Source organism: Talpa europaea (genome assembly GCF_964194135.1).
Source record: "Talpa europaea genome assembly, chromosome: 3".
In the NCBI taxonomy this organism is placed as follows: Eukaryota; Metazoa; Chordata; class Mammalia; order Eulipotyphla; family Talpidae; genus Talpa; species Talpa europaea.
Window position 1 is genome coordinate 41,360,891 of NC_140069.1, and position 27,825 is coordinate 41,388,715.

Below are 27,825 nucleotides of genomic sequence, written 5' to 3' on the forward strand. Positions count from 1 at the left end.
AGTGTTCACCATCTTTAAGAATAGAAACAAGGAAACTTTCCAGAATGTTCTATCAAATTTAGAACCTCCTCAGACTTAAGTACTGATTAGAAATTACCAAGTGTCCATTTCACACTTGCTGTGTTTGTAATATTTTCCTAAGTTAGGGCATCTGTCTTTAGAAAGTCTAAGAAGCTTCCATCAGCATTTTAAGCAGAGTTGTCATTACCTGTGTATGCCCATCTGCATATTTCAGTTTGTTATAATAGGAATTGTAAATGTGTAAATATGCCAACTAGATATTAATGAAAAATAAGAGACTTGTAAGCCAGCCCTGCCACGTGGGCTTTGCCAAAAGTCCAGTTGATGTTTGGGGCTTGTGGGGATTGATTGCTGGTACTGAACGCTGACTGAAATGGTCCCCTTTTCTGACTAACTGGGATGGCCTCATCAGGCTTTCCTGGGAATTACTAAAACTGCTTTCTGGGGAGTTAAAACTATTGATCGCATGGGGAATTTCAGGTTGAGTCAGCATTTCCTGAACTTGTCAGTCACGTCCTGAACTTTTGATGTAGACCTTGGAACTCACCAGCTACTTCTACAAAATGATAGCCCTTACAACACAGAAAGGGACCTTATTAGGGACTGCATTTTGCAGGAGAAATGGTGGCACGGGAGGCCTGACTTATCTCGGGCCACACAGCAAGGCAATGGGCAGAACGGAGAAAACAGAAGCTGTTTAAGAAATGCCCTACATTTGGGTACTTATAGGGGAGCCAAGAAGGGCCCCAGAATCCAGGAGATTTGTCCTCATCTTGATATAACTTTGCGTAAGATGAAAGCCAAGGTTTAGCAGGACCTGGATGGTTGACCCTTCAAGCCTACTTGGCAGGAAGGAGAACATCCAGGCTAGTACTACTCCAGTGAGGTCATGAGGCCAGCAGCTGAGACCTTCCCTGGAAGCTCGTTAGAAACGCAGAACTCACCTCTGCACTTTAGCAAGCCGCCCGGGTGATCTGATCTGTAGATGCATGAAAGTGTGACATGCGCTATTTATTTTCGAGCTCTCTCCTCAAACTCCAGCATGCATCAGTCACCTGGAGGGCTTGTTTAAACAGATTCTTTGGCCCCATCGCCTACTTCCTGATTCATAAACCTCTGGAAATCTGCATCTTAACAAGTTCCCAGATGATGCTGAGAATTCCTCTCCAGGACTGGCCTTTGAGAAGCTCTGCTCTCAAGGGCCATGGCCCTGCCACTTCCTCCACAAGATGCTCGGGGCTCAGACCTCTTGAGCTCACCACACCCTTCCACGGGGCAGAAAGCCCTGAGGATGAGCCCTGAGAACTCCATTTTCAAATATAAGTTCTGACTCATTATAGTGAAGATAGCCACTCCTTAGACATCTCCCTGGCCCTACATGCTCCCAATAATAGCAGCAAGTCATTTGCAAAGTTTTTTTTTTTTTTTTTGGAGATGTTTCGTAGTGTAGAAGTCAATAAAAAGTTTTATCTGTTTTATAATATCAAGAATTCTTACTGTTTTCACAATAGTGAAGATGAGAATTACAGGTGGCCATGACATAAGATCTGGGTAATAAGTTGAACTACATTCTCACTCACCAATGCTTGGGTAGGATGTGAACTGTTGGGTGGGCAGCCCTTACTTTTAGAGGTAATACATCAAAGGACTGCGTTGTCTCACATGCTACTAACTGGAACTCATGTGGCAGATACCTTAAATTATTATCTGCCTCTTAAATCCTGCTGCTTCTATCTTGAGGATTGACTTTTCCCAGAATAAGTGTCCTTTGCTGTGCAGTCTCCACGAGGTAGCACAGTGAGGGAAGGGCTTGGTGAAAGCTGATTGGTAAGTGACAGACACGGGAGCATATAGATTAGCCCACTGGCCAACCAAGTGACAACACATGTGGTCATTTAAATATCATGAGCTATGAGAGGGACTTGGTAAATTCTGAACCTCCCAGCAAAAAAAAAAAAAAAAAAAAAAAAAAGAAAGAAATTTGGTTTTGGTTAAGTCTTTTACTGTCAATATTATGAGTTTAGGAGAGCGTGGCTGAATTATTGTGTGTCAGCAGCCAAATGGAAACAGGGCAAAACAGTGCTTAACAGGGTGGGCCTGTACAAGCCCTGAGCTCAGTAACTGGCCTGTGTGTGAACATATCTCAGGCCTCCAGCCAGCAGCTGGGACCAGGCCAAGCACTCCTGCTCCCTTGGGAGGCACAGCTGGGAAGGAGGAGTGAACATGCTTCTTGCTGGTGCCAAAAAACAAGTCAGGATGGAGTGAGCATTGCCAGGAAGCTGGGTGAGGTCCTTACCTGTCTGCTGTTGTGCCACACAGGCCTCACCAGGAGTGAGGGACAGGGTGAAGGGAGGCCTCTGCCAACCCTAAAGACACAGGGCAGTGTGCAGCAGTAGAGAGAGACTTGTCAGGAAACGTGGGCCTCATGACCCTAGATGATGCGCTTCACTTTGAGCTTCCGTTTCTTCATAAAGTAGCGACAGTGGTACCTGTTACAAGAGGTCATAGTATTAAATCACAAAATGTATAGAAAAGTAACAGTCACATAGTATATGCTCCCTTAGGCCTCTCAGTTTTTTTCATTGAAGTCTTTGGGTGATAACCCAAAGTCTGTTGCAGCTTTGGAAATTCCCGGGGAAGCCAGAGGAACGACCAGGTGGCACATTAGGATGGACACAGCACCATGAAAGTTATTTACCTGCCAGGTAGTTGGAGCGGAAATCTTGTAACTCCTCACTCCCCTGTTGAATTTCAGCATCGTTTGGGAAGACTGGGAGTTTCTTCTTTAAATTCTTACCATCTCTGAAAAGTGGGTTTAGGGGGCAGGAGGACACAGAGCAGGATGCCTATGATCGAGCACAGGGGGTAAAGGAGGAGATAGTCCTGGAGCCCTCAGTGGCTTTTTCAGGCTTTTATTGGGATTTACCAGGTACACAGCAAGCAGGGGTGCTGGGAGGCTGGCAGGCAAGTCTTCACTCTTTCTGGGCTCGCTGGTGTTCTCTGGTGGTCTCTCTACTTCTCTGCTCTCTCGTGGTACTGCTTCTGCTTCTCTGCTGCTGCTGGTGTCCCGGTGATGCCGCCCTTATAAGCCCAGTCTTAGCCCAGGTGAATCCCATCTACATATGCCCACACCCTATTCCTGGAGCCCGCCATCAGGCATGCATTCAGGACCGCAGGGATCCATCATCAATCCTAATGGTGGGAGGGCAGAAAAGCCTGATACCTTTTTCACTTACCCTACACTGGGTCAATGTCTACCTCTTCTTGGAAGCTTTTCCTCTCCCGAACTGTTCACTCAACTTGTTTGTTAAGTGCTTACTGTATGCCACACGCTGGTGTTGCAGCTATAGAGAGGCCTGTTCACAGTGCCTTCCGCTTGAGGAGGGGGGACGCAAGGGCTTCATCATTTTCATTGTGAGTAATGTCGTGAAGGGGAAGGCTTGTTTAAAAAAAGAGGGAGAGTGTGAAATTAATCAGGGAAGGGGGAGCAGCAGCCCCAGGAAAGCTACTTCTCGGAAGGTTTACCTGCCAGCCTCCCAGCCCCCTGGGAATTGTCACACTTTCCAGGCTCTCTGGCGCTCTCCTGTGGTCTTGTTCTCTTTTTGCTCTCCTGGTATCCCTATGATGCCGCCCTTAGAAGCCCCATCTCAGCCCAGGTGAATGCCACCTATGTATGCCCACACCCTACTCCAGGTGCCCCCCATCAGGCATGCATTCAGGATCGCAGGGATCCATCATCAGTCCTAATGGTGGAAGGGCAGAAAAGCCTGACAAACATTTAATCATTTACCCTACACATCTCCATTGCTGTCCCTTGCTGAGATAGGGTCAGAGAATACCAAGCGTGGGTACGCAGTGAGATGAGAGGCTGGTGAGGATTCATGTGCTGAGGTTCTGACATTTCTGGTGTTGCGACTTTTCTCAAGACACATCCTGCTGCTTCCGGCATAGTACACCGAAGCCAGGGGACACGTTCACTCCAGAGTTAAGGTTCTATCTTAGGATGTGCTTGGCTTATTTTTGAGTTGTTTGCTCTACGTGCTCATCTCTTTATTCTCCTTCTTTCTCTTACCTTATAAATTATTAAACTTGCATTTCGAAAGTTGGCTTGGGAATCTACTCATCATTCTTCCTATAGAAACAAGCATTTCTTGATGAGGCCCTATTTTCCGGCTCACGATGATGCTGAGGACATGGTAGAAATGAGGTAGACACATCCTTGCCTCAAGGAGCTTTTAATTAAGGCTAGATGCACGGAGATGTGAGATAGGGAGAAACAGACCCTAAAGCCCAAACTGCACACTTTCTGAAACACCCCAGTAAGACTTACTTATGCTTCACACCTAGTCTAGAAGGCTCCCTCTCTACCCCCTTTCATTCTCTCTCTCTTCACTCACCACCCCTCATTATGAAATTTGACATTCAAAATTTAAATGAACTTTGGGAATTGGTTTTCCAGTTAGGATGTGAGGAAAAGCATTCTGAGCTGTCACTCCTTATCCATCAAAATCACTTGCCTTTGGCTTTTCAGAAAGCAAAAACAAAATGGCGGTGGGGTTTTATAAGCAATAAACTATTACTTCTGGAACATACATTTAATGTATTTTTGAAGACCCGTGACAGCCACACACATCCCTATCCCTGAAAGAATCAGCTTCCCCATTTCCTGTGTGGATCAATAGGTTTGGTATGTATAGAAAGTAATCAGATTATGCTGACAGGCAGCCTTAGGATTTACAACTAGCTCTTAAAATGAACGCCTGGCTCTTTGCATTCAATAGTGAGTCTTGTTAACAGGGCTTGGTCTGGTAATGTTAAAGCTCTCCACGTTCCTCTCTTGCCCTAATAGTCAGTATGCTTTTCTTAAGCTGCTGCAGGAGAGAAATGTGAAGACACTGATCTGTAGGGATGCTGTGAAATGATTCAGGAAATAACAAACAAAAATCCTTATTGGAGTCCTTATCATCCTCTGCTTTTTTAAATGAATGACTTTATTTGGTCCCCCATCTCAAGGAGAGACAGGGAGATTTTTGAAGCAATCTTTTTTGGCACAGAGCTGTTGCAGCCAGCAAATATTTGCTTAGGTGGTTCCTGACACTGACATCAGACCTGGTTAATTTTCTAGACTCATACAAAGTTCAGTGTCTCAAACTTGCCTATTTTCAAGTCCTTTTAATCTAAAGAGAAATCTAGCTGAATTGAAATACTTCAACACAAAACTCAAGACACTTAAATATTCCATTGAGAAGTGAATTTCGCGTTTGTCTGCGCATCTGCCTGTGTGCCCAGCGGGACAGGAGCCCAGCAGAGAATTTGGCTTCCCAGACTTTGTTACGTTTGTTTGGTTAATCTGAGCTCATGAAGGATCATTTTACCACATGTTTCCCACATTTGGTAATCTGTGGGAGGGAGGAATCCCCATGGGGTTGGGTCTTTGACCTCCTTATTTCGTCCATCAGTGAGGGGTGACGAGTGGAGGTGGTTTCTATCATACTTAATTATGAGTCAACTAGAACAGCTGTAAAATGGTAATGACTATCATTACTGATCTAAACCGGCTTCAAAGGAATTCAGGTGTCTGCTTCTGTAGCTAATCTCACCAGCCATCCCAACTCTACCAAATTATTGTTTACAGAATTGGCCATTATCAGAGCACCTACGTGCTAAGGATGTTTGGCTGAAGAAATAAAGAGCTGTCACTTGGGCTGCAACTGTCATTGATTTCATCTGGTTTTTGTTTTCTTTCCTGTTGAAATTGATTTGGATGGCTGACATTCCCGGCTAATGAAGACCATTAAAACACCAGGCATAAGGCACAAACACAGAAAATAACAGGTCCCTCTTGGAGGAGCCTGCTGAGTAAGGATGAAGATAGACTTATACTGCCACCCGGTGGTTAAAAATGGCACTTTTAAAATAAAAGGCCAGTTTTTCTAATAATTGAGTCATTTATTCAAATCATGAAATTCATGGATATGAAAGATAAGAGATTATGAAATGTTAGTTCAAGATAATCATCTTGACCAACATCACAAGGAATTCCCAACATAGGTCCAATAACCTCAAGTCGACTACTCTCAGGGCCTTGACAAATTCTCACAATAGTGAGAAATTCTACAAAATTGAGATAAGAGTAGGAATATACCACTGCCGCTCTTTCAGCAACATCACACATTTGTATTGAATTACAGTCTCTGGCCATGACTGTATATCAGTTCAGCACACAATGATGCCTAATCTAAAAAAAATAGTTAAACTATTAAACTGCTACTTGTTATTATTTACATCTTGTACAACAAACCTTAGTGGGGCATTTGGTGCCATAATAAATGCTAGTGGAAGTACAGAAAATATCCTCTTTTTCCTTATGTTGAATAATTCAAGAAATATTTATATATGTGGGTCAACAATATTTTTCAACTTTGATGAAGAAATAATATTCTACAATCAAATCAGTTTTATTGAATTGGGTAGAACAGGATTGAGGGAAACAGGCTTAAATATCTCTCCTTAGAAAACATGAGCAATATCCCCAAATTATTCATCTATTTTTAATGATAGAGGCAAATTCTGGATACTCAGAACACATCTTTTTTTTTTTTTTAAGATTTATTTATTTATACAAGCACTGGGTACAGTCAGAAGCGCGGGAGGGTGAGAGAACTCACCCTCAACCAGAGCCAGAGCGGGGAACAGAACAGGCAGACTGACTGAAATACACTGCTGAGGGGAGCACTGCTGAGGGCGAGACAGGAGAGGCCTGCCGCGCCATGTGGGACCCTCACCAGGGGCCGGGGATCAAACCGGTGCTGCAGAGGCGGCGGGCAGCTTGGCAGGCCAGTGCTCAACCTCTGCGCCTCAGAACACATCATAATTTTGCTGTAGGAATAAGCAGAAGTTAGATGGCCATCAGAACCAGTACAGTATCATGGGCTTTGCAGTCTTGCCTTGTCTTTCCACGTGCAGTTTGGCTGGAAACGGGGCACCACGTGTGGTCTGGAAAAGCTATCACTGCTACAGGGCTCTTTCATTTCCCAGGTAACTTTTGACTTCCCAGACACTGTGCTTCCTCTCCTCTTACTCTGTCCCTCCTTTGATAATCCTAAGAAGAGCCTTAGGGAATCAGAAAGACTGATTCCCCCCACTATTCAAAGTAAATGCAGACCCCTAAGCACTATGTGAAACCAGTGCATGAGGGTCAAGCCCAGGGAGGAAAGGTCATTCCACTTCATGGAAGACCCCAGAACATCCAGGACAAGGTGCCTCCACCCTCATCCCCACCACGAAGGAAGAACGTGAAAGTCGTATGTGTGTATCTTTTAAAAAAAAAAAAAAGCATTTATTTATTTATTTATACAAGCACTGGGTACAGTCAGAAGCGCGGGAGGGTGAGAGAATTCACCAGAGCCAGAGCGGGGAGCAGAGCAGGCAGAAGGACCGAAGTACACTGCTGAGGGGAGCAGCGGGCGGCAGGAGAGGTCTGCGCGCCATGTGGGACCCTCCTCCGGTGGCCGGGGAGCAGCCGGGGATCAAACCGGCCCTGCAGAGGCTGTGGGCAGCTTCGCAACCCAGCGCTCAACCGCTGCACCACCAGGGAGGCCCGTATGTGTGTATCTAATGGGGTCCATCCACTCCTGTGGGGGAGGGACCGTCCATCTCCATGTGTGGGGGAGGGCCCATCCTGTCACAGCTGTAAATGAGCCAGCAGTAATACAAGAAGGCGATGACCAGGAAAATAATGGGCAGGAGAATTATGGAAAGAGAAGGCAAGAAAAAGATACCAGGAGTGAAGAGTAAAAAGGCAAAGACCTTCTCCAAAATGGGAATAATCTCAGCCAGGATGTCACCGGTGTGCAGGCCCCTGGAAGGGATCTAGTGAGGGGTGGCTGGTCCTGCTGCCCCGTCCAGCATGGCTGTGACCGTGTGGTGCTCATGTGTCAGGGAGGCGCCCACATAAAGCTAGCTGTTGGGATTAGTTGTATCTGACTCAGAAACATGTTTCCAAAGATGATGATGATTTTCATTATCAGAGTTTTTCCACAATGAGAACTTTGAGAAAAAGTTGTTCTTTCAGTAGCTTTTCAGCAAATCCTAGTTGAACAGGAGTTCTGACACATTTTCTCTGAGTTACAGCCTTTATTCAGTAGCTCAAAATGGTTTGCTTTCATCTTCTATCTCCTGCACTGTCCTGGTAGGCTGGCTTCCCCTTGTTAAGAAAAAGAAAGAGAAAAGTACTTGAAGGAGGAGAGCTTGCTGACTTTTGAATAATTCATACAGCAAACTATTTTCTAAGAACCTGACACTTTATGTATGGACATTAAAATCTGTTGTATGAATGAATGAGTCAATTAAGGAAGGAAGAAACAAAGAAATATCTGTACAACACAGATACTGTTGCTTGGGCTTCCTAAAATGTGTTATTCCTTGGAACTGCATATAAAATTTTATTTCATTTAGATTCATAGGTCACTGTGATTTATGTGCTTGTTTGAATCCATTTGAATAACTTATTTTGATGCCAATTTGTTGTCTAAGTTTAAACTGAATTATTCTTTGCATCAACAAACCAAGTGATGGTTATTTTCATTCAGTTATAGCTGTGTCCAGGCAAAAGTCATTTGACCATCCATTACTGTATGCATGCGGGCATAACATAGAACCAAACATGGAGGGAGAAGTTCTGCATTCCTCAGGAAGTGCTCCGTTTATGTATTTATGGAGCATTAGCAAGTGTTTATGTTGATTTAAGGGCCTAAGGAAAACAGTTGACTTCATGTCTTAGAATTCTTCCTGCACACATTGTAGATAAACTTTTTTCTTTGGCTTTTTATTATAAAATAACATAATTTTGTTCAATATTTCAGTATAATGTTGATGAGAAAATAACAATCTCTCCTACTTGACTAGAAGACATTATTCGAGGACCTGGTTTCATTATAGAGTCATTTTGCTGAGAGTCACATTTCCAAAGACCTATTTACAGTGTTAAGTGAGGATTTACTGTATTCTTCAATTCTAAATGTTCAAATAAATGTGATGTATTTCACCTGGAGGAAATATGGGCAGGTGAACTGCCTTTATACCAAAATAGTGTCCTTTTCAGGGATCATGACTGTTTACCTCTGGGCCAGTAGGTGCTGGCTTGATGGGAACCCTTGACAGCTAAATAAAGCACAGCCTTCCAGAGATGCAAATGTAACTATAAACATGGACAGTTGTTTTTCCAAGAAAAAAAATTTTTTTAAATTCTGATTCATTATAAGACAAAAGAATGTTTGCTTTTTTCATGAAACTTAAGATTAAGGGAATTTTATAAGAACAGTCTAGAATTTAGCAAAGCAAGTATTCTTGAAACAAAGCCTCTCAAGAGAAGTTAGTGTGATTTTGATATAGATCTCTGTTTTTCGAGATGTTTAACTCTTAAAATATATTACTGAACTGATCTGACCATTTTCATAACAAAACTTTGCAGTGGGAGCTGGGAGCACACCCCCCAGCAAGAAGCAGCTTCTACCAGGGCCTCGGGAGTCAGACAGCAGGGCTCACACACTCATCCTTGCCACTTAACAGTTGTGACACTTTGAGGTCTCTGCCTTCCAGCTTCCTTGTCTGGAAAAAAAAAAACAGGATTAGCAGTGCTGGCTTCACAGGCGGGCTGCAGCTATGAAAAGAGGAAAGCACTAGTAGAGTCCCATGAACATGCCAGGTACTGAAATGTAGCATGAGCAGCTCTTAGGCTCATTCACAATTGTTTATATATGGGGCTTTTTAAATATATATTAATATATAAAATGATATATATTACATCATTCTTCCTTTTTGTATAATGCATGCTTTCTCCTTTCAGATGTAGTCCCCACGAAAGTCCCATCACCAATTCACCCATGCAGCATCACCATAGTCCCTTGTGGGGCCTCCCCGGTGGCGCAGCGGTTGAACGCTGGGTTGCGAAGCTGCCCACAGCCTCTGCAGCGCCGGCTCGATCCCCGGCTGCTCCCCGGCCACCGGAGGAGGGTCCCACATGGCGCGCAGACCTCTCCTGCCGCCCGCTGCTCCCCTCAGCAGTGTACTTCGGTCCTTCTGCCTACTCTGCTCCCCGCTCTGGCTCTGGTGAATTCTCTCACCCTCCAGCACTTCTGACTGTACCCAGTGCTTGTATAAATAAATAAATAAATAAATAAATAAAACCATAGTCCCTTGTGTAAGAACACATCCTTGCCCCTGTTTTGATCCCTTTCCCTCCTCCTTCCCTGCTGAATGTCTCTGATTTATAGTTGCCTGTTAATTTTATTTTTTAATTTATTATAATTTTTTTTTACTGATCTCTTATTTGGTTCCCCTACATTCCTCCTATAAATGAAACCATCTGATATTTTTCTTTTTCCTTCTGGCTTATTTCACTAAGCAGAATCCCTCCAGCTCCATCCATGTTGCTGCAAATGAATTTATCTTTTTTGATTGCTAAATAGTATTCCATTGTGTAAATAGAGCACTTTTTTTTTTTTTTTTTTTTTTTGGTGGGACTCTCGCCTGTGGCCAGGGATCGAACTTCAAACTGGTGCTGCAGAGGCTGTGGGCAGCCTCACAACCCAGCACTCAACCGCTGCGCCACCAGGGGAGGCCCATACAGCACATCTTCTTGATCCAGTTGTCTATTTTTGGCCATTTTGGTTGTTTCCATATCTTACCTATTGTAAATAGTGCTACAATAAACATATGATATAGGTTTTATTTGCTGCGGGTGATGTATTCTTAGCAAACATCTTCATCCATTCATTTGAAAATGTATTTTTTGAGTGCTCACAGGAATCAAATGAAAGAATAGATAACTACTCAGAATAGATAACTGTTGATGGAAGTGAATATAAAGACATTTTATTTTCTTAATTGTATGGACCTTCAACCTTCTCAAAGAAAAACCAGCTTGGGGACTAGCGAAACAAGTGGGGAAGATGCAAATTGTATTTTGTGAAAACTATAATAAGTGCTAATACTCTTTGGGAAGAAAAGAATCCAAATGAGCATTGATGTATTTGCCATGGAGTGCTTGGAATCTTTATTTGAACCAAAATAACAAGATAGTGCTTGCCTCAGATGTTGTCCCAGGCACTCGTATGTACCTGCTATACATTTGTCGGTGAGAACACAGAGGCCTAGACACGAGAAGGGATTTGCCCAGATTCCAGGTTCAAATTCAGTCCTGTGCAGTGCCTACTGCACATCACTGCCCCCCACTCACCTCAGAGGCCTGCCTTCCCTGGAACATGAAGGCATGACATGCCATGTTGTTTCCAAATGCGTTGGTCTCTCTGCAGGAGGATAGCACTCTGCCCCCATGTCTCCACCTTTGAAGAACTGACTTACTCCATCAGCTGGTGCCACTTTGGACTCCTGCCATGGGGCCCTCTGGGAGCATCCTGAGCAGCGGACAGATGCAGCTCGTCCTGTGGGGATGTTTGGCAGCTGTCACCACATTCTTCCTCATCACCTTCCTCATCTTCCTCTGCTCCAGTTGTGACAGGTGAGAAACCACGAGTATCCACTGAAACCTTCAAACACGTTCCCTGTCACCAGAGGACTCTTGATATGAAAAGCCTGTTATAAATAGAATCCTACCATAGGTCCACACAAGTTTCTGTGCTGAGATTAACTTCTCTGCAGTAAAGGATCCCAGAGTATTATTGAATGAAAATCCATATTTGATTTTTCTAGGGAGCAACTGAAAGAGGCCCTTATGTGAAACTTCCCAGAGTGGTATTATTGATGCTTTTTCAAGTACATCCTGGTCAAAATGTCTGTCTTTTCCCATCTGTAGACCTTTAGAAATCTAAATATAATGTGCATTAAACATTTTTGCTGCCACCTGAGAGTTACTGAGAAGTTGTGCTATTATGTGGCTTTGCAGGGACCATTTTTTAAAGTTTTGTAATCTAGAACTGCAATTAAGAAACAGAGTAGTTTTCTTAAAAGAGAAAAATGCTGTGTGAGAGATATTCATCTTTTTTTACAATTAGGTCTCTCTCTCTCTCTCTTTCTCTCTCTCTCTCCAATCCCCACAACCCCTCAGTACTCCTCCTTCTCTCCCTCCCTGTCTCTGTCTCCCTCACATAAATTTGTGTACCCACCTTCCCACACAATTCACACACCGAGAGATCTTGTCTCAGAGAGAAGCAGAGTTTACTCTAAGCAGGAGTATGTATTTTCAGGCTGGTGAGACACTGTTTCACCATGTGCAGCCTCCTGGGGGCCTGGTTACTGGGAACCACTGTGCCGGTGTAGGCAGCTCAGCTAGACAACCCTCTTTAATTCCCTTCTCAGTAACCTCGGAAGAGACTGAGCTCATGAGACATTTAACAAGCTGGATATGACTTCCTACACTTGAGTCCCTGTCAAAAACGGAAAGATTGGACTCACTATACTCAAGTAGCTCCTAACCTCTGGGGATGCAGGCCCCCAGGGAGGCTGGGAGGAGCCTGGTCAGAGAGAGAAAGAAACAGGCCAGAGTTTTTACTCCCCTGGGCCTGGGAGGAAGGCCTCTGTAGTAACTTCCTCGCCCACTAGGTGTCACTCTTGATTTACACGCATATGGGAAAGGGATTCTCTTGTGCTGATGGCTTTCTTTAGACTGTCCTGAGTAAAAATAAATTCTATTTTTACTCGTCGGACTTTTCCACAGACTGGAGGTACAAATGACTCATTCTGAGAGCATGTACCCTTCACGACTTGCCAAAATTTGTATTTTCTTTATGTGCTCAATCCCATTGCAGCGTGTGACTATGCAAAGATTTTGAGTTCTGAGATAAAAAAAGAAAGCAAAGAGATAAGGATTGTCTGGATGTTCATTAAACAGGAACCTACAACTTACCTTAGTCCTTTGGTTGAGAACCTATATATTCTATTCCTGGGGGAAGGGGAGAGTGACAGCAAGTAAACCTAGGGAGGGTGATAGCGAGCACTGTCCAGCTTCTGCTTCTTAGGCAAGATGCAAGCTGGTTCCTAAGAGAGCTTCAATGTTGATCAAAACTAGGATACGTAAGGGGAGTGTACATTTGATTTTGGGTTTCCCATGTGATTTTACAATGGTTTGTTTTCCATTTCAGAGAAAAGAAGCCCAGACAGCATAGTGCAGACCATGAGAACCTGATGAATGTGGTGAGTCCGTGTGTGTGTGTGTGTGTGTGTGTGTGTGTAAACCTCAGCCTAAGCATGTCCCCACATGCTTATCACCTGCAGGAAGCCGAGGGGAAGAACTGCCCTGGCTGTGTCCTCTTTCTACAGGTTTAATATAAAATTCACCATAGTTAGTTGCCTGCAGTTAGCCAGGTTCATTGCAAGTGTTTCTGAAATGGATGTAATTGTCCTGTTGCCAGAAAAATCCATTGGCAGCTCCAGGATACCACAGAGATGTTTCTCTTCTGCCCCTGCCTACCACAGCCCTGTATTGGTTTACTAGGGCACTGGTAACAAAGGACCACAAACTGAGTGGCTTAAATAACACATTGATTGTCTCAGTCTGGAAGCTCAACAGTGGAATCAAGGAGTGGGAGGTTTGGGTCCCTCTGAGAGCTCTGAGGGTGAATTGTTTCTGGGCGGCTCTTAGCCTGATTGCTGACAATCTTTGGGATTTTTTTAAAAAGATTTATTTATTTATGCACACAAGAACTGGGGTACAGGCCAGAGATGCGGGGGTGAGGGGGCGGGGGGCGGTGAGAGGATTCACCAGAGATAGAGTGGGGAACAGAACAGGCAGACTGACGAAATATACTGCTGAGGGGAGCAGCGGGCAAGACAGGAGAGGTCTGCTGTGCCATGTGGGTTGCTCCCTGCCTGGGATCGAACTCGTGCTGCAGTGGCTGAGGATAGCTTCACAGGATGCGCCTTACCCCTTGCACCACCAGGGAGACCAAATCTTTGGGATTTTTTGATGTGCAGATCTCTGTCTCCATTGTCAGGTAGTGGTGTTCCTGTGTCTCTTCACATGGTTTTGCTTGTATGTGTCTGTCTCTATCCAGACACCCCCATTTTACAAAGATTCCAATCTGACCTCATCTAACTGATTTCCATCTAAAATCACATCCTGTGGTTAAGACTTCAATTTATGGGGGCCTCCTTGGTGGCGCAGCGATTGAGCGCAGGGTTGTGAAGCTGCCTGCAGCCTCTGCAGCACCAGTTCAATCCCCGGCTGCCGGGCAAGGGTCCCACATGGTGGGCAGACCTTCTTCTCCCCATCCCTTCTCAGCACCACCTGCTATCCTTTTCCACACCCCCATTCCAGTCTCTAGTTGCCATGTGCCCCCTGCTCCTACGCTCAGCACCTCTCTGCTGCCCCCTGCTGGTTGCCACTGTGGTGGCATCATGAGGGTGGGTGAAGAGATCTGGGGCTCCCCTGCTCTTGCTTCTCCCACAGACACAGTCTTCCTACCACTCTCCCCAGGGACAGTTGACAGGTCAGATAGGGAAGCATCAGACAGCTCAGAAAGGACTTCCTCCCCATGGCCTTTTGGCGCTGCTGTGCTCCCAGGTGACACCTAGGAGCTGGTAAGACATGTGATTCTCCTGGGATAGGTCCAGGGCATCCAGGGCACCTTTAACAAGACCCCAGGTCATTTTGATGGGGCTCAAGTTTGAAAATTACTGTTCTGGACCTTCAGGTTCACTGCTTCTGCTGCCCAGCCCTGAGTGAGACGCGAGAAAAGTGGCAAATGGGTCAAAGGAAAAAACTGACTCTCCATGTTTTCTCCTCATGTGCCCCATCCTCAGTTACTAAACCCCCATGGCCTCTTTTCTGAATGTGTGTGGGAGCTCTCTAAAGCCATGTCTGCACATGCCCGTGAACTTGCACACACTGCAAGCGCTTCTCTCTTGGCTTCTAAGTCTTAAACACTTTTGGGTTTTCCATCTCAGGCCAGAGAAGCCCCTGTAGTAAGCTTTCCCCCTCCACACCTGACTCCAGCTCTGATGCGCCCCAGTCCCAGCAGCCCTGCCTTAACTCTTCACCAGCTGTCTCGGGGGGCTGCTTCATGATCTGCACCCTCCTGGAGCTACAGAGGCCAGCAGGTTCATTCCTGGCTTCTCAGTTTAGAAATCCAGAGGGCATTTTCTCTTAGAAGCTAAGAATAGAAATGATTGGTACCTTGATTTTGGTAATTCCTCTGTGCTGGGTCGGTTATGCCAATATGGGCCACCTAGGAGCCTTCCTCCCTCACACCCAATTCCTGCCCATCATGTCTGTGATGTTAGCACCTGCCTCTCAAGTTCCTGGCAACCTGATACGATGACCCCTCGCACGGTGCTTTTGCTTTTGGATCGTGACACAGCAAGAGCTATTTGTGCTCTGTTTTCATTGGTTCCCAGTCAGGAGTCAGGATTTATGAGACCAGCTAGCCAAGGTTCTGGTGCTGTTTTTATCAGAACTTTCCATGTGTTATCCTCGCCTGTGTGGACGCGCATACCATGAGAAGAACAGGGAGCAGGTCCTGGGAGCGGGGCTGCAGGCTGTTATGAAGCACAGTTGACTGTTCAAAGAAATACATGAATTATCAGGTTACTCTCAGACTTATCAGAGCCGTAGCTCAGCCTGCGGATCACCCCAAGTAGTAGCCACACAGTCCAGCCCAGTAGTGAACAAATCTTCAACGTAATTCTCCACTCCAAGCATCCTGAATATGTGTGAATAAGAAAGGTTTGCAGACCTCCTTCTTAGCAGATGATTGTTTTTGTGAACCTGGAAGCAGAGATTTAACTGGTTATGAAATAGTCTCAGAATCTGGGTCTTCCTGGTGGTGCAAGGGGTTAAGTCTCAGCGTTATGAAGCTATCCGCAGCTACTGCAGCATGAGTTCGATCTTCAGCCTGCCAGGGAGCTGACCAAATGGTGCAGCAGACCTCTCCCATCTCGCCTGCTGCTCTGCTTTCCTCAGCAGTGTTTTTCAGTCGATCCACCTGTTCTGCTCCCCACTCTGTCTCTCGTGAATCCTCTCACCACCACCCCCATACCTCTGGCCTACACCCCCAGTTCTTGTATGCATAAATAAATAAATCTTTTTTTAAAAAAAAAAGGAAAAGAAATAGTTTCAGAATCTGCAGCATCATCTCTCTCTCACCAGATTTAAGTCTCTTCCATTCAGATGACAAGGGCAATGTCTCCTGTGCTTTTCACCCCAGGACCCTGCACATGTGATGCAGGGAGAGGCTGCTCTCTGCTGGATCGAGTTGACCAGCTCTGCGGCTTCTTGTTCCCTCCCTGTCCAGAACTAAGGGGGCTGATCTTTCAGGACTACCTATAGCCCATTTGTAGATTGCCAGGCACTACAGAAGCCTTGGCAGAGTCCCAGTGCCGTTAAGACTCCAGGACAACCCTGTCCAATAGAACTTTGCACAAGGTCTCTGTGAATTGCTTGATGCGGTGACCGCTACCCATGCTAGTGAGCACTTGAAATATGCTCAATGCAACTGTGGAATTCACCTGTATTTAATTTCATTTAACTTAAAGCTAAATAGAACATTTGGGGTTTGTTGTTTTTTTTTTTAACTGAAATAACGTTAGACTGTAAATTATATAAGTTTCAGGTATTCATTGTTGAGTATCAACATGTGTTACATACAACATTAAGGTCACTGCTGAGAGTCCCTCCTTCACCCTACACTTGTCCCTTCGTCCTGTTTTAATTTTTAGAAAATGTGGCTAGTGCTTCTGCACACTATCTGATTCTTAGAAGCCTGGTGCATTTGTCTTTGCAGCCTTCAGACAAGGAGATGTTCAGCCGCTCAATTACCAGCCTGGCCACAGACGCCCCCGCCAGCAGTGAGCAGAATGGGGTGCTCACCAACGGTGACAGTAAGTTCTGCAAAGCTGCTGGCTCTCTGCACAGGCCTCCTTGCCTAGGAAAGCACTAGATTTCAAAAAATGTAGCTCAAAAACTAGAAAATGTGTTTTTACACATTTCTAGTATCCCCACCATTTAGCAAAAGTAATCTCATGTGGAGGAAGATCTAATATTTATTAACTGGCTTCTGGGTACTAACTACCCTGTAAGAATACTATTAATAGTGACTTTACTAGTCCCTATAGAGCAGTTAATACTACTTTCCGAAGTTTCCAGATGAGGGAAATGGGGCACTTTGCTGCGAAATGAATTAGCATAAACTCAGTGCTTTAAAACAATACAAATTTATCGACTTTCAATTTCAAGATCAAAGTATCAGCAAGACCATGATGTTTCCTTGAGGCTGTATGGGAGAATCATTCCTTTGCCTGCTTTAGCTTCTAGAAGCCACCTGCATTCCTTACTTCACCTTTCCCTCCATCTTCAAACCTCCAACACCCCTACCTGCCTTACAAGAAACCCTGGTAATAAAAGGAACCCTGGCTATTCTCTTCCTTACCTTGTAGCCAGATCTTGGTTCCATCTGGCCCCCTCGTTCCTCCCTTGCCATGTAACCTAACTTATAAGTTCTAAAGATTAGGGCACAGCGATCTTTGGGGGACCATTACTCTGCTTCCACAGGGAGACTGATAATTTGCCTGAGATTTTGCAGTCAGAGCCCTGAGCTGTAATCGGAACCCAACAACCTGTGTCCCGGGGCATCCTGGGAGCCACTGCGTGTGCCTCATTCACATGCCTGCTACTCTCACCGACAGAAATAGCAGCAGCGTTTGCTTCCCACTTGCCAGTTCACGAAGTGATTTTACTTAAGATAGGTTATCCTGTTACCCCCATTTCTTGTAGGGAAACTGTGAGGTGATCTGTATTAACACTGAAGTCTGGGGACCATGACACTGATGTGTAGAACCAGAGGGCAAAAGTCCACATGTGCACACGCGCCTACACACACTCTGATAATTAAGTATTTAGAATACAGGTGGGTGTGGTGTTAAGTTCAGAAAGGTTGAGAGATTCATTATCATTTTCCTTAGTTACCCCCTAGGGTCAATATTTCTGAACCCTCAAAATGAAAGCTGTCCTTTTTTTTTAAGGACAAGAGCACTTCATTCATTCATTTATTGAGTTTTTCATGTACAAACATATAGGTGTGTTTATCACATGATTGACACTGTCCTAGGCTCCAGAGAGCTTACAGCATCCCAGTCTAGTCAGTAAAATTAAAAAAGAATGGGTTAAAAATCTAAGTAAAAAAAAGCATTAGAAACCTTACACACACACAAAGCCACACACACACACACACACAGAGAGACTGTATATAACATACAAGGAATATATGTTACAGAAGAGTATAAAACTAAAAAGATATATAATTATATACATGTAAATACATTTTAAGTGTACATTTACATTTATATCTTCTTATACCTTTTATGCTTACATGTAAAGAATATCTATGTAAAACTATTAGCATGAAGACAGTAATTTAAGAGCTTGTTCAAGCAGCAGAAGCACCGGGAGGCTAAGGCTCTGTTTTGGTGAGTGATGGCATGTCTCTAGTATCAACCAGCCCTGGCACATCATAATCACTCACCACCAACAGATAAAAGGTGACTGAGTGGCTTCATGCAATAACATTGCTGTAGCAATCAGGCATTTCACACTTGGATTTTCTAATTTGAGGTAGAAATGTTGGGGTGAAAGGAAGACCTAAGAGGCTTGGGGTGTGTGATCTTTCATGATGCTGCTTTAGGCTGCATTTTGCCCAGTTGCCTCTGTCATGTCTGCCAAGCAAAAGTGACCTGGGAATGGAAACCAATGATTCTCTCAAACAGGAGGAGGCTAATAAGGCCAGGGAGCGTGATCCCCACACACGCCCCCCTTTTAGTGCCCAGGCCCCCACAATTAGCTTTACAAGTTTTCACTTTCATCGTCTGGTCACACTGGATACTTTGCCTACAACAGTCCCATCAGGAGTAACAAGAAATAATGAGAGTAACTAAACCACGTGAATAGCCAAGACGATTGACTGACTATTGTACTGGGATGACTCTGGTTTAAACTGTGACTAAAATAAGACTAGCAACTGAAAGGCATAACATCTAGAATTTGCAGCCCTGAGTCAACCTCCAGGTTGATGTCATCTACCTTTCCATTATCCTTTTCACTGTAACAATTATCTCAGGAGTTTCTTCTCCACTTTTAATCCCTCTACCACTTTAGTTCTTTCAGAAGACAGTACTATGACCTGCATGCAACATTACGAGGAAGTCCAGACATCAGCGTCAGATCTGCTGGACTCCCAGGACAGCATGGGGAAGCCAAAATGCCATCAGAGCCGGGAACTGCCCAGAATCCCTCCTGACAGTGGGGTGGATGCCATGCTCAATGCCAGTGCAGATGCAGATGGGGACCAGGGCCTGGGGATGGAAGGGCCCTATGAAGTGCTCAAGGATAGCTCGTCCCAGGAAAACATGGTGGAGGACTGTTTATATGAAACTGTGAAAGAAATTAAGGAGGTGGCCACAGCAGCGGCACACTCGGGGAAAGGCCACAGCAGCAAGTCAAAGTCAACTTCAGCTTTGAAAGAACTTCCTGGGCCCCAAACCAATGGCAAAGGAGACTTTGCTGAATACGCCTCCGTGGACAGAAACAAGAAGTGTCGACAAAGTGTTAATGCAGAGAGCATTCTTGGAAATTCATGTGAACTAGAAGAGGAGGCCCCACCACCCGTCCCCGTGAAACTTCTGGATGAGAATGAAAACCTTCAGGAGAAGAAAAAGAGACGGGCAGGAGAAGAAGGAGCCACAGAAGGGGCCGGGGAACCTAGCAAGGTGAGCTCCAGCATTCACGTTGCACCCACCTTTGTCAGCATTAAGAATCTAGCAAATCCTGAGGCTTTTACTTGCACATTGTTCTGGGAAATATATACAAACACTTTTACTTTGTTGAATGATGAAATCTGTTTTAGTGTAAGCTGTGTTTGACTTTTTTCTTCCTCCAAGTAATAAAACACTGGAAACGCATGTTTATAAAATGTTTCTGTCTTGGCACCTTTCTTGGATAGGTTCCAGCTTCTACTTCATGTCTAATTGGGGCCAAGTAATATTTTCCTTATTTTTGAAGACCAAGAATTAGAGAGACTAGTCTTTCTGCCACACATTTATCTTCTTCCTCTTGGTGCCTCAGGGGGTCTTCACCCTTCCGGGATCCCAGAAATCAAAGCAGAGGAGCATGTGTGGAGGAGCTCACTGCACTGCTGGGTGTATCTGATCATACATTTACTTTTATATAAGTCAAATCAGAGATTTTGTCTTGTGACAATTTCAAGACAAGAACCTGTGACTCTTTAGATTTTCAGCAAAACTCTAAAATGCTTTAACAGTCCACAAGCCTTCTGTGTGTGTGTGTGTGTGTGTGTGTGTGTGTGATTTCTTTGTGATTCCCTAAAGATCATTTTAAAGCATTGTTTATATAGAGATGCATCAAGACATATGCAAACGAAAGGATGGATTATTGACTTCAAAACCACTTTCTTTCCCTTGGTCTGTGTTTTTTTCTAACAGAGATTTAGTTCTTTGTCATATAAGTCCCGGGAAGAAGACCCGACTCTCACAGAGGAGGAGGTGAGCTCTATTTTTTTTTTAATAAATTTTATTTTTATATTCCCCATACAATTGCAACCCCCTTATTTTGACCCCAATCCCTCCCCTCCCCACCTCCCACCCCCCATAGATTGTCTTTTGTTCATAGTTGTTTGTTGATTTTGATTTTTACTTTCTTATAGTTATTCTTTTTCCTGGTCTCTTATTTAAGTTTTCTAGATTCCTGCTATGAGTGAGACCATCGGTATTTTTCTTTTTCTTTTTGGCTTATTTCGCTGAGCATGATCCCTTCCAGCTCCATCCATGTTGCTGCAAATTGCATGTGTTTATCTTTTTTGAATGCTGAGTAATATTCCATGGTGTATATGTACCACATCTTCTTGATCCAGTCATCTATTTTTGGGCGAGTTCTATTTTTTTAAATACCCAGAAAGCTTTCAAAATACAGAATAGAGCTTCTCTCCTTGTGTAAATGTGCTGACATGTTACCCTTCTCTGAGAAAGTTTAACTACTCCTTTCAGCACGTGTATGGAGATCAGGGTATGGGATGTTGGCTTATTAATGCTTCAGAGAGGGGACTGAGAGATGGTAAAACAAGAAGGAAGCCAGGATGAAGAGGTTAGCTAAGTAAAGGAGACATGGTAGGAAAGGATCGGGAAATAAGAGAAAGGGGAGAGAAAAAAACGAGGAATGGAAAGAAAGAATTGAACTCTGGGGGGCTTTTAGGCAGTATTCAGGAAGTCCACATAACAAGGAAATGAACTGTGGGTTGAAAAACACAGGAAATTGAAACAGGTGGATGTAGGGAAATTGATCCAGTCTGGGGACAGAGGGAGAAGATCTCCGTGAGTAGCTTACGCAACAAGAGAGCAGAAAGCTTCAGGGAGTATAATTCCAGGCTATAACTAAGATCAGACATAGAGGCCAACAGGAAAGGATTATATATTCTCCCAAGAACTGGGCCTCAAAACTCACTGCTTGTACTTTCAGTGAAACATTAAAGTAAAAGCCAGTGCAAGCGTTACTATGTCAAGCTAGACTCAGACTGCTGAACACCTTGATTTACCTAGCTGCATATAGCTTCCATCTGGAATTCCAAACATAGTAAGGCTAAAATGTTTACCAAAATGATGTGTATATGCATGTAGACCACCTGCTCTATACGGCTCTCAGAACTAAAATATGAAGATAGACATAAAGCCCATGTTGAAAGTTCAAGGAGCACAAGTGCTTTTTGTAGATGATATTTCCCACCCCCACTGTATTTCCTTTCCAGGGAATGGACCTGTCATCTGGCTACCTTTGCCCAATCCAAAACGCTGGGGGTCATTCTTGACACCCCATTTTGATCAGTATCCTCAGATGAAGTCATCTAGTTTTTTCCGTGCACTGTTCCCCATCTCTAGTGTGACCACCCCTCCCGAGGCTGGGGCAGTGCCCTCCTGCCAGGGCTGCGGCAGCATCTTTGCCTTCCTCCTGTCCATTTGCCACACAGAAGCCAGAAAGATCCCATCTGGGATAAGAAAGTAGAATGAATAAGAGATCTGGAAATGAATCCTTTGAAACAGATTCAGACTATGTAAAATTTCATTTAATTACTTTTTTTCTTATATTTGCTTTTGGTTTTTGAAAATAGGACCTAGTTAAATGGATGAATTTTTAATGTAGGTAAAGACTGGTGATTCATAGATATTTATTTTAGGAAAAAGGCTTAAAAAAATAAATATGGAAATCATTTATTTTTGTATTCATATAATGTAATGTTAGTCCAGACTGAAACTGAGAAATGCATTTTAAGTACTATTATACCAATTTAACAGAATGATGGGGAAAGGGTTGATTATAAAAGAAGTGGGGGAAAGGAAGAGAGTAATTTCTGAGAACAAAATAACAACTTACAGACTGAATCGCAAAGATGAAAAGATTTTAAAGAGACAAATTGAAAAAGCTAAATAGCAAGGGGACTTGAAGAGACTACTGTATACAATATAGAAATGATAGTCAAAGAAGACAAATATTCAAAAGGAATATGAGAAGACTGAGGAGCTTTTATGAGAGCTCAAATTCACACTGACAGCCTGTGCACATGAAGTTCATAGCCAGAGACAATATTAAGCTAGAAGCTAATAAAAAAAAAAAAAAAAAAAAAAAAAAACCCTGTAATTTAGAAAAAGGTTCCATATGCCGAAAGGACCCAAGTACTTACAAAGACTGGGAGAGTTAATGACAGGGCCCAAGGGAATAAAATTGAGGAGCAAAGCAAGAACAGTGATTTTTACAATGTAGGCAAAACTGCTTGTTTTCCTTGATGTTACTCTGGCCCAAGGCGAGGAATAAATAGCCAGTATCCTGGCTCCCTCATCTCTGATACCATGATTTACCCCTTTATAATCTGTCCACAGTTTTGATTTGTGCCTCCTTTTGGATAATAAAGACCCTGTGTTTGTACCTTGCTGTGAAAAGCAGGAGAATTTTTTTATTCTTCCTGAATTCAGAGAAATAATGTCTTCGTTAAAACCTCTGTGACAAGAATATTAATTTAATATTCATAAGAATGGTCGGATCAACATGGCAAAAGTTTCCCAAAGATGTTTCTCTGACTCCAAACCTTTCGATTGTCAAGGCCTGGCAAAACCGAGCCACCAGCCTGTAGTGAAAAGTTCTCATGCAAATGACCAGTTAACACACAGCAGGCCTGTCTTAAGAAGCTTTTGAGGCCAGCTGGAAACTTCATCCACAGTCTGTGAGATATGTGAAAGCAGGAAAATATCTCCCCACACTTGGGAAGCCAAGCATCTGTCAGGAAGCATGTTCATTTATTCCCTGAGTGTTTGAATCAATCAATCACTGTAGCAAAGATGAATACAGGTAATGAGGGATTTTTGTACTTATTTCCAACCATGATTGCTAACAATAAAATAATACCCCCCATCTCTTAGTCAGTACATTTAACTTATCATTATAAAAGAAAATTAAATCCCTCTTGGTGCAAGCTGGTACCTGGCCTGTGTTAGTGAGACTGGGTAGGTGTGCTTGGAACACGAACTGCTGCTCCCATAGAAAAATGTCTCAGAAGTTCTTTGTCTCCAAGTTCATTTCTGAGTTTGCTGGTTGCAAGTAAAAAAAGATTTCCCACAGAAGAGAACTTATTCTGGTCTGTAAATGTCTCTTTAATAATATGTGATGAAGTGAAAAATTAATAGAAAATGACATTTTTATGACATGTGTGTACTGTCCACCGCGGTCCAGAGACTATTCTAGTCCACTGTGATGCAAGAAGAGTGGGCCAAATAGTCTAATTCAGTACTCCTCACGCTTTAGGGGGCATAGAATCAACACAGATTGTTGGGCCCCACCCCCAGAGTTTTTGCTTCAGTGCTTCTGAGGTGAGCCCCAAGAATTAGCTTTTTTGATAAATTCCCAGATCTGCTCCTGATGGTGGTTTGAAGTGCATATTGAGTCTTACTCCTCTAATACCTTAATACCTGTTTTCTGCTTTTTTTTTTTTTATTTAAGTAGTAGAGTCATTATTCAGGTTCAGTGTCATTCTGATGTAAAAATCAAACAAAACTTGATGCTCTGGTCATATCCTGGGGATCTCTTGAGCTGCCCACTCCACCTGCTGTCCTCATATCCTTTCAGCAGACCCCGAGAGAGGGCAGTTTTCAGTATGCTAAATTACTAATCTACTTACAAAGTTAAAAATAATTTGTCTAATTATTCTCTGGTAATGTACCCCAGGATTGGTTCAGATGATAAAGAACCCTCTTCTGGATATATAGCTGAAAGAAATGGCATGAAAATGAAGAGCTATCAGCACCCACATGTTCGTTGCAGCAGCATTCTTTTTTTTTCCATTGCAGCATTATTTTTTTTCCATCTCTCTCCCCCATCCCCTCCACCCTTTCCCATATCCCTCAACCATTATCTTTTTTTTTTTTTGCCAAGTTCAAATTTTTATTTCTTCTATTGTTTGCATTTAATTGTATTTTTGGTATTTATATTCCAACTGATGGGTAAAACCATCCAAAATCTCTTTCATTTTTTGGTTATATTCACTTAACATAATCACCTCAATGTCCATCTGTTATGCACCAAATGTCACCGCTTCATCTTTCTTCACAGCTGTGTAATATTCTATTTAATGCATTATGCCCCACAGTTTCTCTGTACATTAATCAGTTGGAGGGTTATTTGGGTTGGTTCCATGATTTGACAACTGTAAACAGTGTTGCTATGTGCATTGGAGAGATAGCAGCACCCTTATGTTCATTGCAGCATTAGTCACAATAGCCCAGATATGAAAACTATGCAAGTGCCCATCATTGGGTAAATGAATAAAAAAAGTTTACATATATATGAATATACATATATATATGTATATATGTATATACCCGCATGTATTCATGCACAATGAAATATTCAGCCATTGGAAGGACAAAAATTTTGCCTTTTGTGACAAGATGGGTGAACTGTGAGAGCATTATGATAGGTAAAATAAGTCAGATCAAGACAAATACTGCATGTTCTCGCATATATATGGAATTTAAAAATACCAAACTCATAGAAATGGGGAATAGAATAGTGGTTATGAGGGGTTGGATAGTAGGGGAAGTGGGGAGATATTGGTCAAAGGGTAAAAACTTCTAGCTGTAAGATAAATAAGCTCTGGAAATCTGAGGAACAATATAGTGACTATAATTGACAGCCCTGTATTATACTTGAAAGTTGCTAAGAATAGACCTTATATGTTATCACCAAAAAAAAAAAAAAAAAAAGTGGTAATTGCAGTAATGGAGGTGTTAACTGACCTTTCTGTGGTAATTATTTTACACTGTAGGTATGTATCAAATCGTCACATTGTACATCTTAAACTTTTGCATATGTTATATATCAATAGTACTCAGTAAAACTGGGGAAAAGAACTTTCAAAAGGAAAACAAACAGATCTTAAAGGGATACACATGCACACACACATACACACACACTTGCCAGTAGTGCTAAGTATCTAGCTTATCTCTAAATGGGGTGGGGGAGGGGGAGAAGTGGAGCTTGAAGCTTATTAATTCAATTCACCCTTTTTTCTCCAGATCTCAGCCATGTATTCATCAGTAAATAAACCTGGACAGTCAGGGAATAAATCAAGACAGTTGCTTAAATCACCAGAGTCCAGCTACACTTCCATTCAAGGAACCACTCAGAGACCCCCCTCTTCCTGTAATGATCTCTATGCTAATGTTAAAGACTTTGAGAAAACTCCCAACAATGTCCACGCAGTTCCACCAGCAGGGAAACCCAGTGAGGAGCTGGAGCCCGAGCCGGATTATGAAGCAATACAGACTCTAAACAGAGAAGAAGAAAAGGCCACCCTGGAGACCAATGGCCGCCACACACTTTTCCCGAAGGAGAATGACTATGAGAGCATTGGGGACTTGCAGCAAGGCAGAGATATCACCAGACTCTAGCAACCCAGAAGACAACCCCAGATAACGTGCGCTCAGCTGGCTGGGGACATTTTATCCATGGAAGATAAGAAGCGATATCAACCTATACAGTTCATAATGCTGCTTTAGTAAACTGAAGGCAACTGGAGATGCCATGACTGTTTTCCAGTTTCGGAAATAGTGAGGTACGCACCTGGCTGCACCTGTGGGTGTCGCTGCCTCTTCTGCAGGTGGTTCTGGCTCACCCCAGCACACCTTCCTCATGCACCCTCACCATTGGGAAAGGTCCCAGCTGCCTGTGGCTGCATCCTGTTAGTGAGGAAAGCCAAGGCGAAAGGAAGAGCTGCACTCATCGAGAACCACACTCCACCCACCTAAAATACTGCCATTCTGAAAAGCCAGGTTTTTTTGGGTTTTTTTATTTCCCTTTTGCTGTCTGCTACAAAATACATGGGGTTTTTTTCCTTTTAACTCGCCCAGTTTCTATTGGTTCATTCCAAGGAGAGTCTCCCTTTGCCTTCAACATAGGTGTTTTATGATGGTTAAAACACAAGGTTGTTGGTTCCCATCAGCTCAGCAATCCTCTTCAAAGAGCTGCACAAAAATCCGAATTCTGCAGGTGGACAGACTGGGGACGTCCCTTGCAATTTTTCGGTCTCTTTCCTTCTGGTTTTGGCATTCCACCTCAGCAGCCTCGCCCAAAATACTTGAAGTCATTTTTAGATGCTTTATGTTATTTTTCTAATCAAAATGGTTTCCCCTCAGTATTTGAAACTCTTTAGAGCCTTTTCAGTATTTTAATATTGAATATTATGGTACTTCTCCACTTATTTTAGCCCAGAGCTCCTTCCTCCAAAACAGAGAGCCTTAATCTCTATGTTGGGACACAGACCACATAATTTGATGGCAGCCTGGGGTCTGTCTTTGAAGGGCTGTGAACTTGAATGTGTATTTCTGATGATCCCTGCTGCCCCCTAACAGTGTGGGATTTCACAAGTTAACTGCTACCCTGTGGTTATCTATCTAAGATTAAAATGTAAACATTTATTTTTGTTATATAAATTTATAAGATGTTTTATGTTTAATGCCTAATTTCTAGAAAGTGCCAGAAAAAATGTATATTAACTATTTTGGTTTTATGTACAATGATTTATAGTCTCTTTTGAATAGACACCATAAAGCACATAAGCTAGATAATTACAAGTAGTTATCTTTTTTCTAACCAAGTGTATAAAGCATTGAAGGTTTATAAAAGACTCAACTTTTCAAATGGTACTTGGAACTCCTGGTCAAAATCCTCTGGTTCACTAGAGAAACAAGTAGAATAAACATAAATGAACATTTTCCATGGTTTGTGGTGGGCAACATTGAAATATTGGTAAGAATGGAAAGAACAAAATGACTGGGGTGACTGCAAATTATTAACCTCATGAAAATATTATAATTCCATTCAGGTATAGTGACATTTTTAAGAAAAGAGTGATGAATTCTGCAGTCCAGTTTGCAAATGCAAATTGCCTATTGGGATTTTTTTCCCCTTCATTTTACAAAAATCAGTGGCTGAAATAACTCAGATTAAGAGCTCAGCTGGTTTGAATTTAATCATCTCTTTAGATCTTATAAGTCCAACATTGGGAAACTTATTCACTTTTCAGTTTAAAAGGAACCTTTTAAAGTTTGAAGTGCTATTATGAAGTGTGGACTACAGACAGGGAGCTGTTCCTACACCGATAAAGGAAAAATAAGGCAATTATTCCATACTGCTGTGACATCTGTGACTTTTCAGATTGAATAATCTTGCTGTTTTCACTCGTTATGACAAAGAATGCACTTGGGAGAATGAAGCATCTTGAAAACTGTAGAGACCGGCTC

General features: G+C 43.0%; 1 protein-coding gene across 1 annotated transcript; it reads left to right on the top strand.

Annotated features, from left to right (window-relative positions):
• Nucleotides 1-11,402: 11,402 nt before the first annotated feature.
• PAG1 (phosphoprotein membrane anchor with glycosphingolipid microdomains 1) lies at nucleotides 11,403-25,974 on the top strand (the record flags this gene model as incomplete). Its single annotated transcript, XM_084229366.1, has 6 exons — nucleotides 11,403-11,542; nucleotides 13,122-13,173; nucleotides 16,761-16,857; nucleotides 19,127-19,737; nucleotides 20,470-20,529; nucleotides 25,600-25,974. Exons 1-6 carry the CDS (start codon nucleotides 11,418-11,420, stop codon nucleotides 25,972-25,974), a joined length of 1,320 nt encoding a protein of 439 aa, XP_084085492.1. The 5' UTR covers nucleotides 11,403-11,417.
• Nucleotides 25,975-27,825: the final 1,851 nt, after the last annotated feature.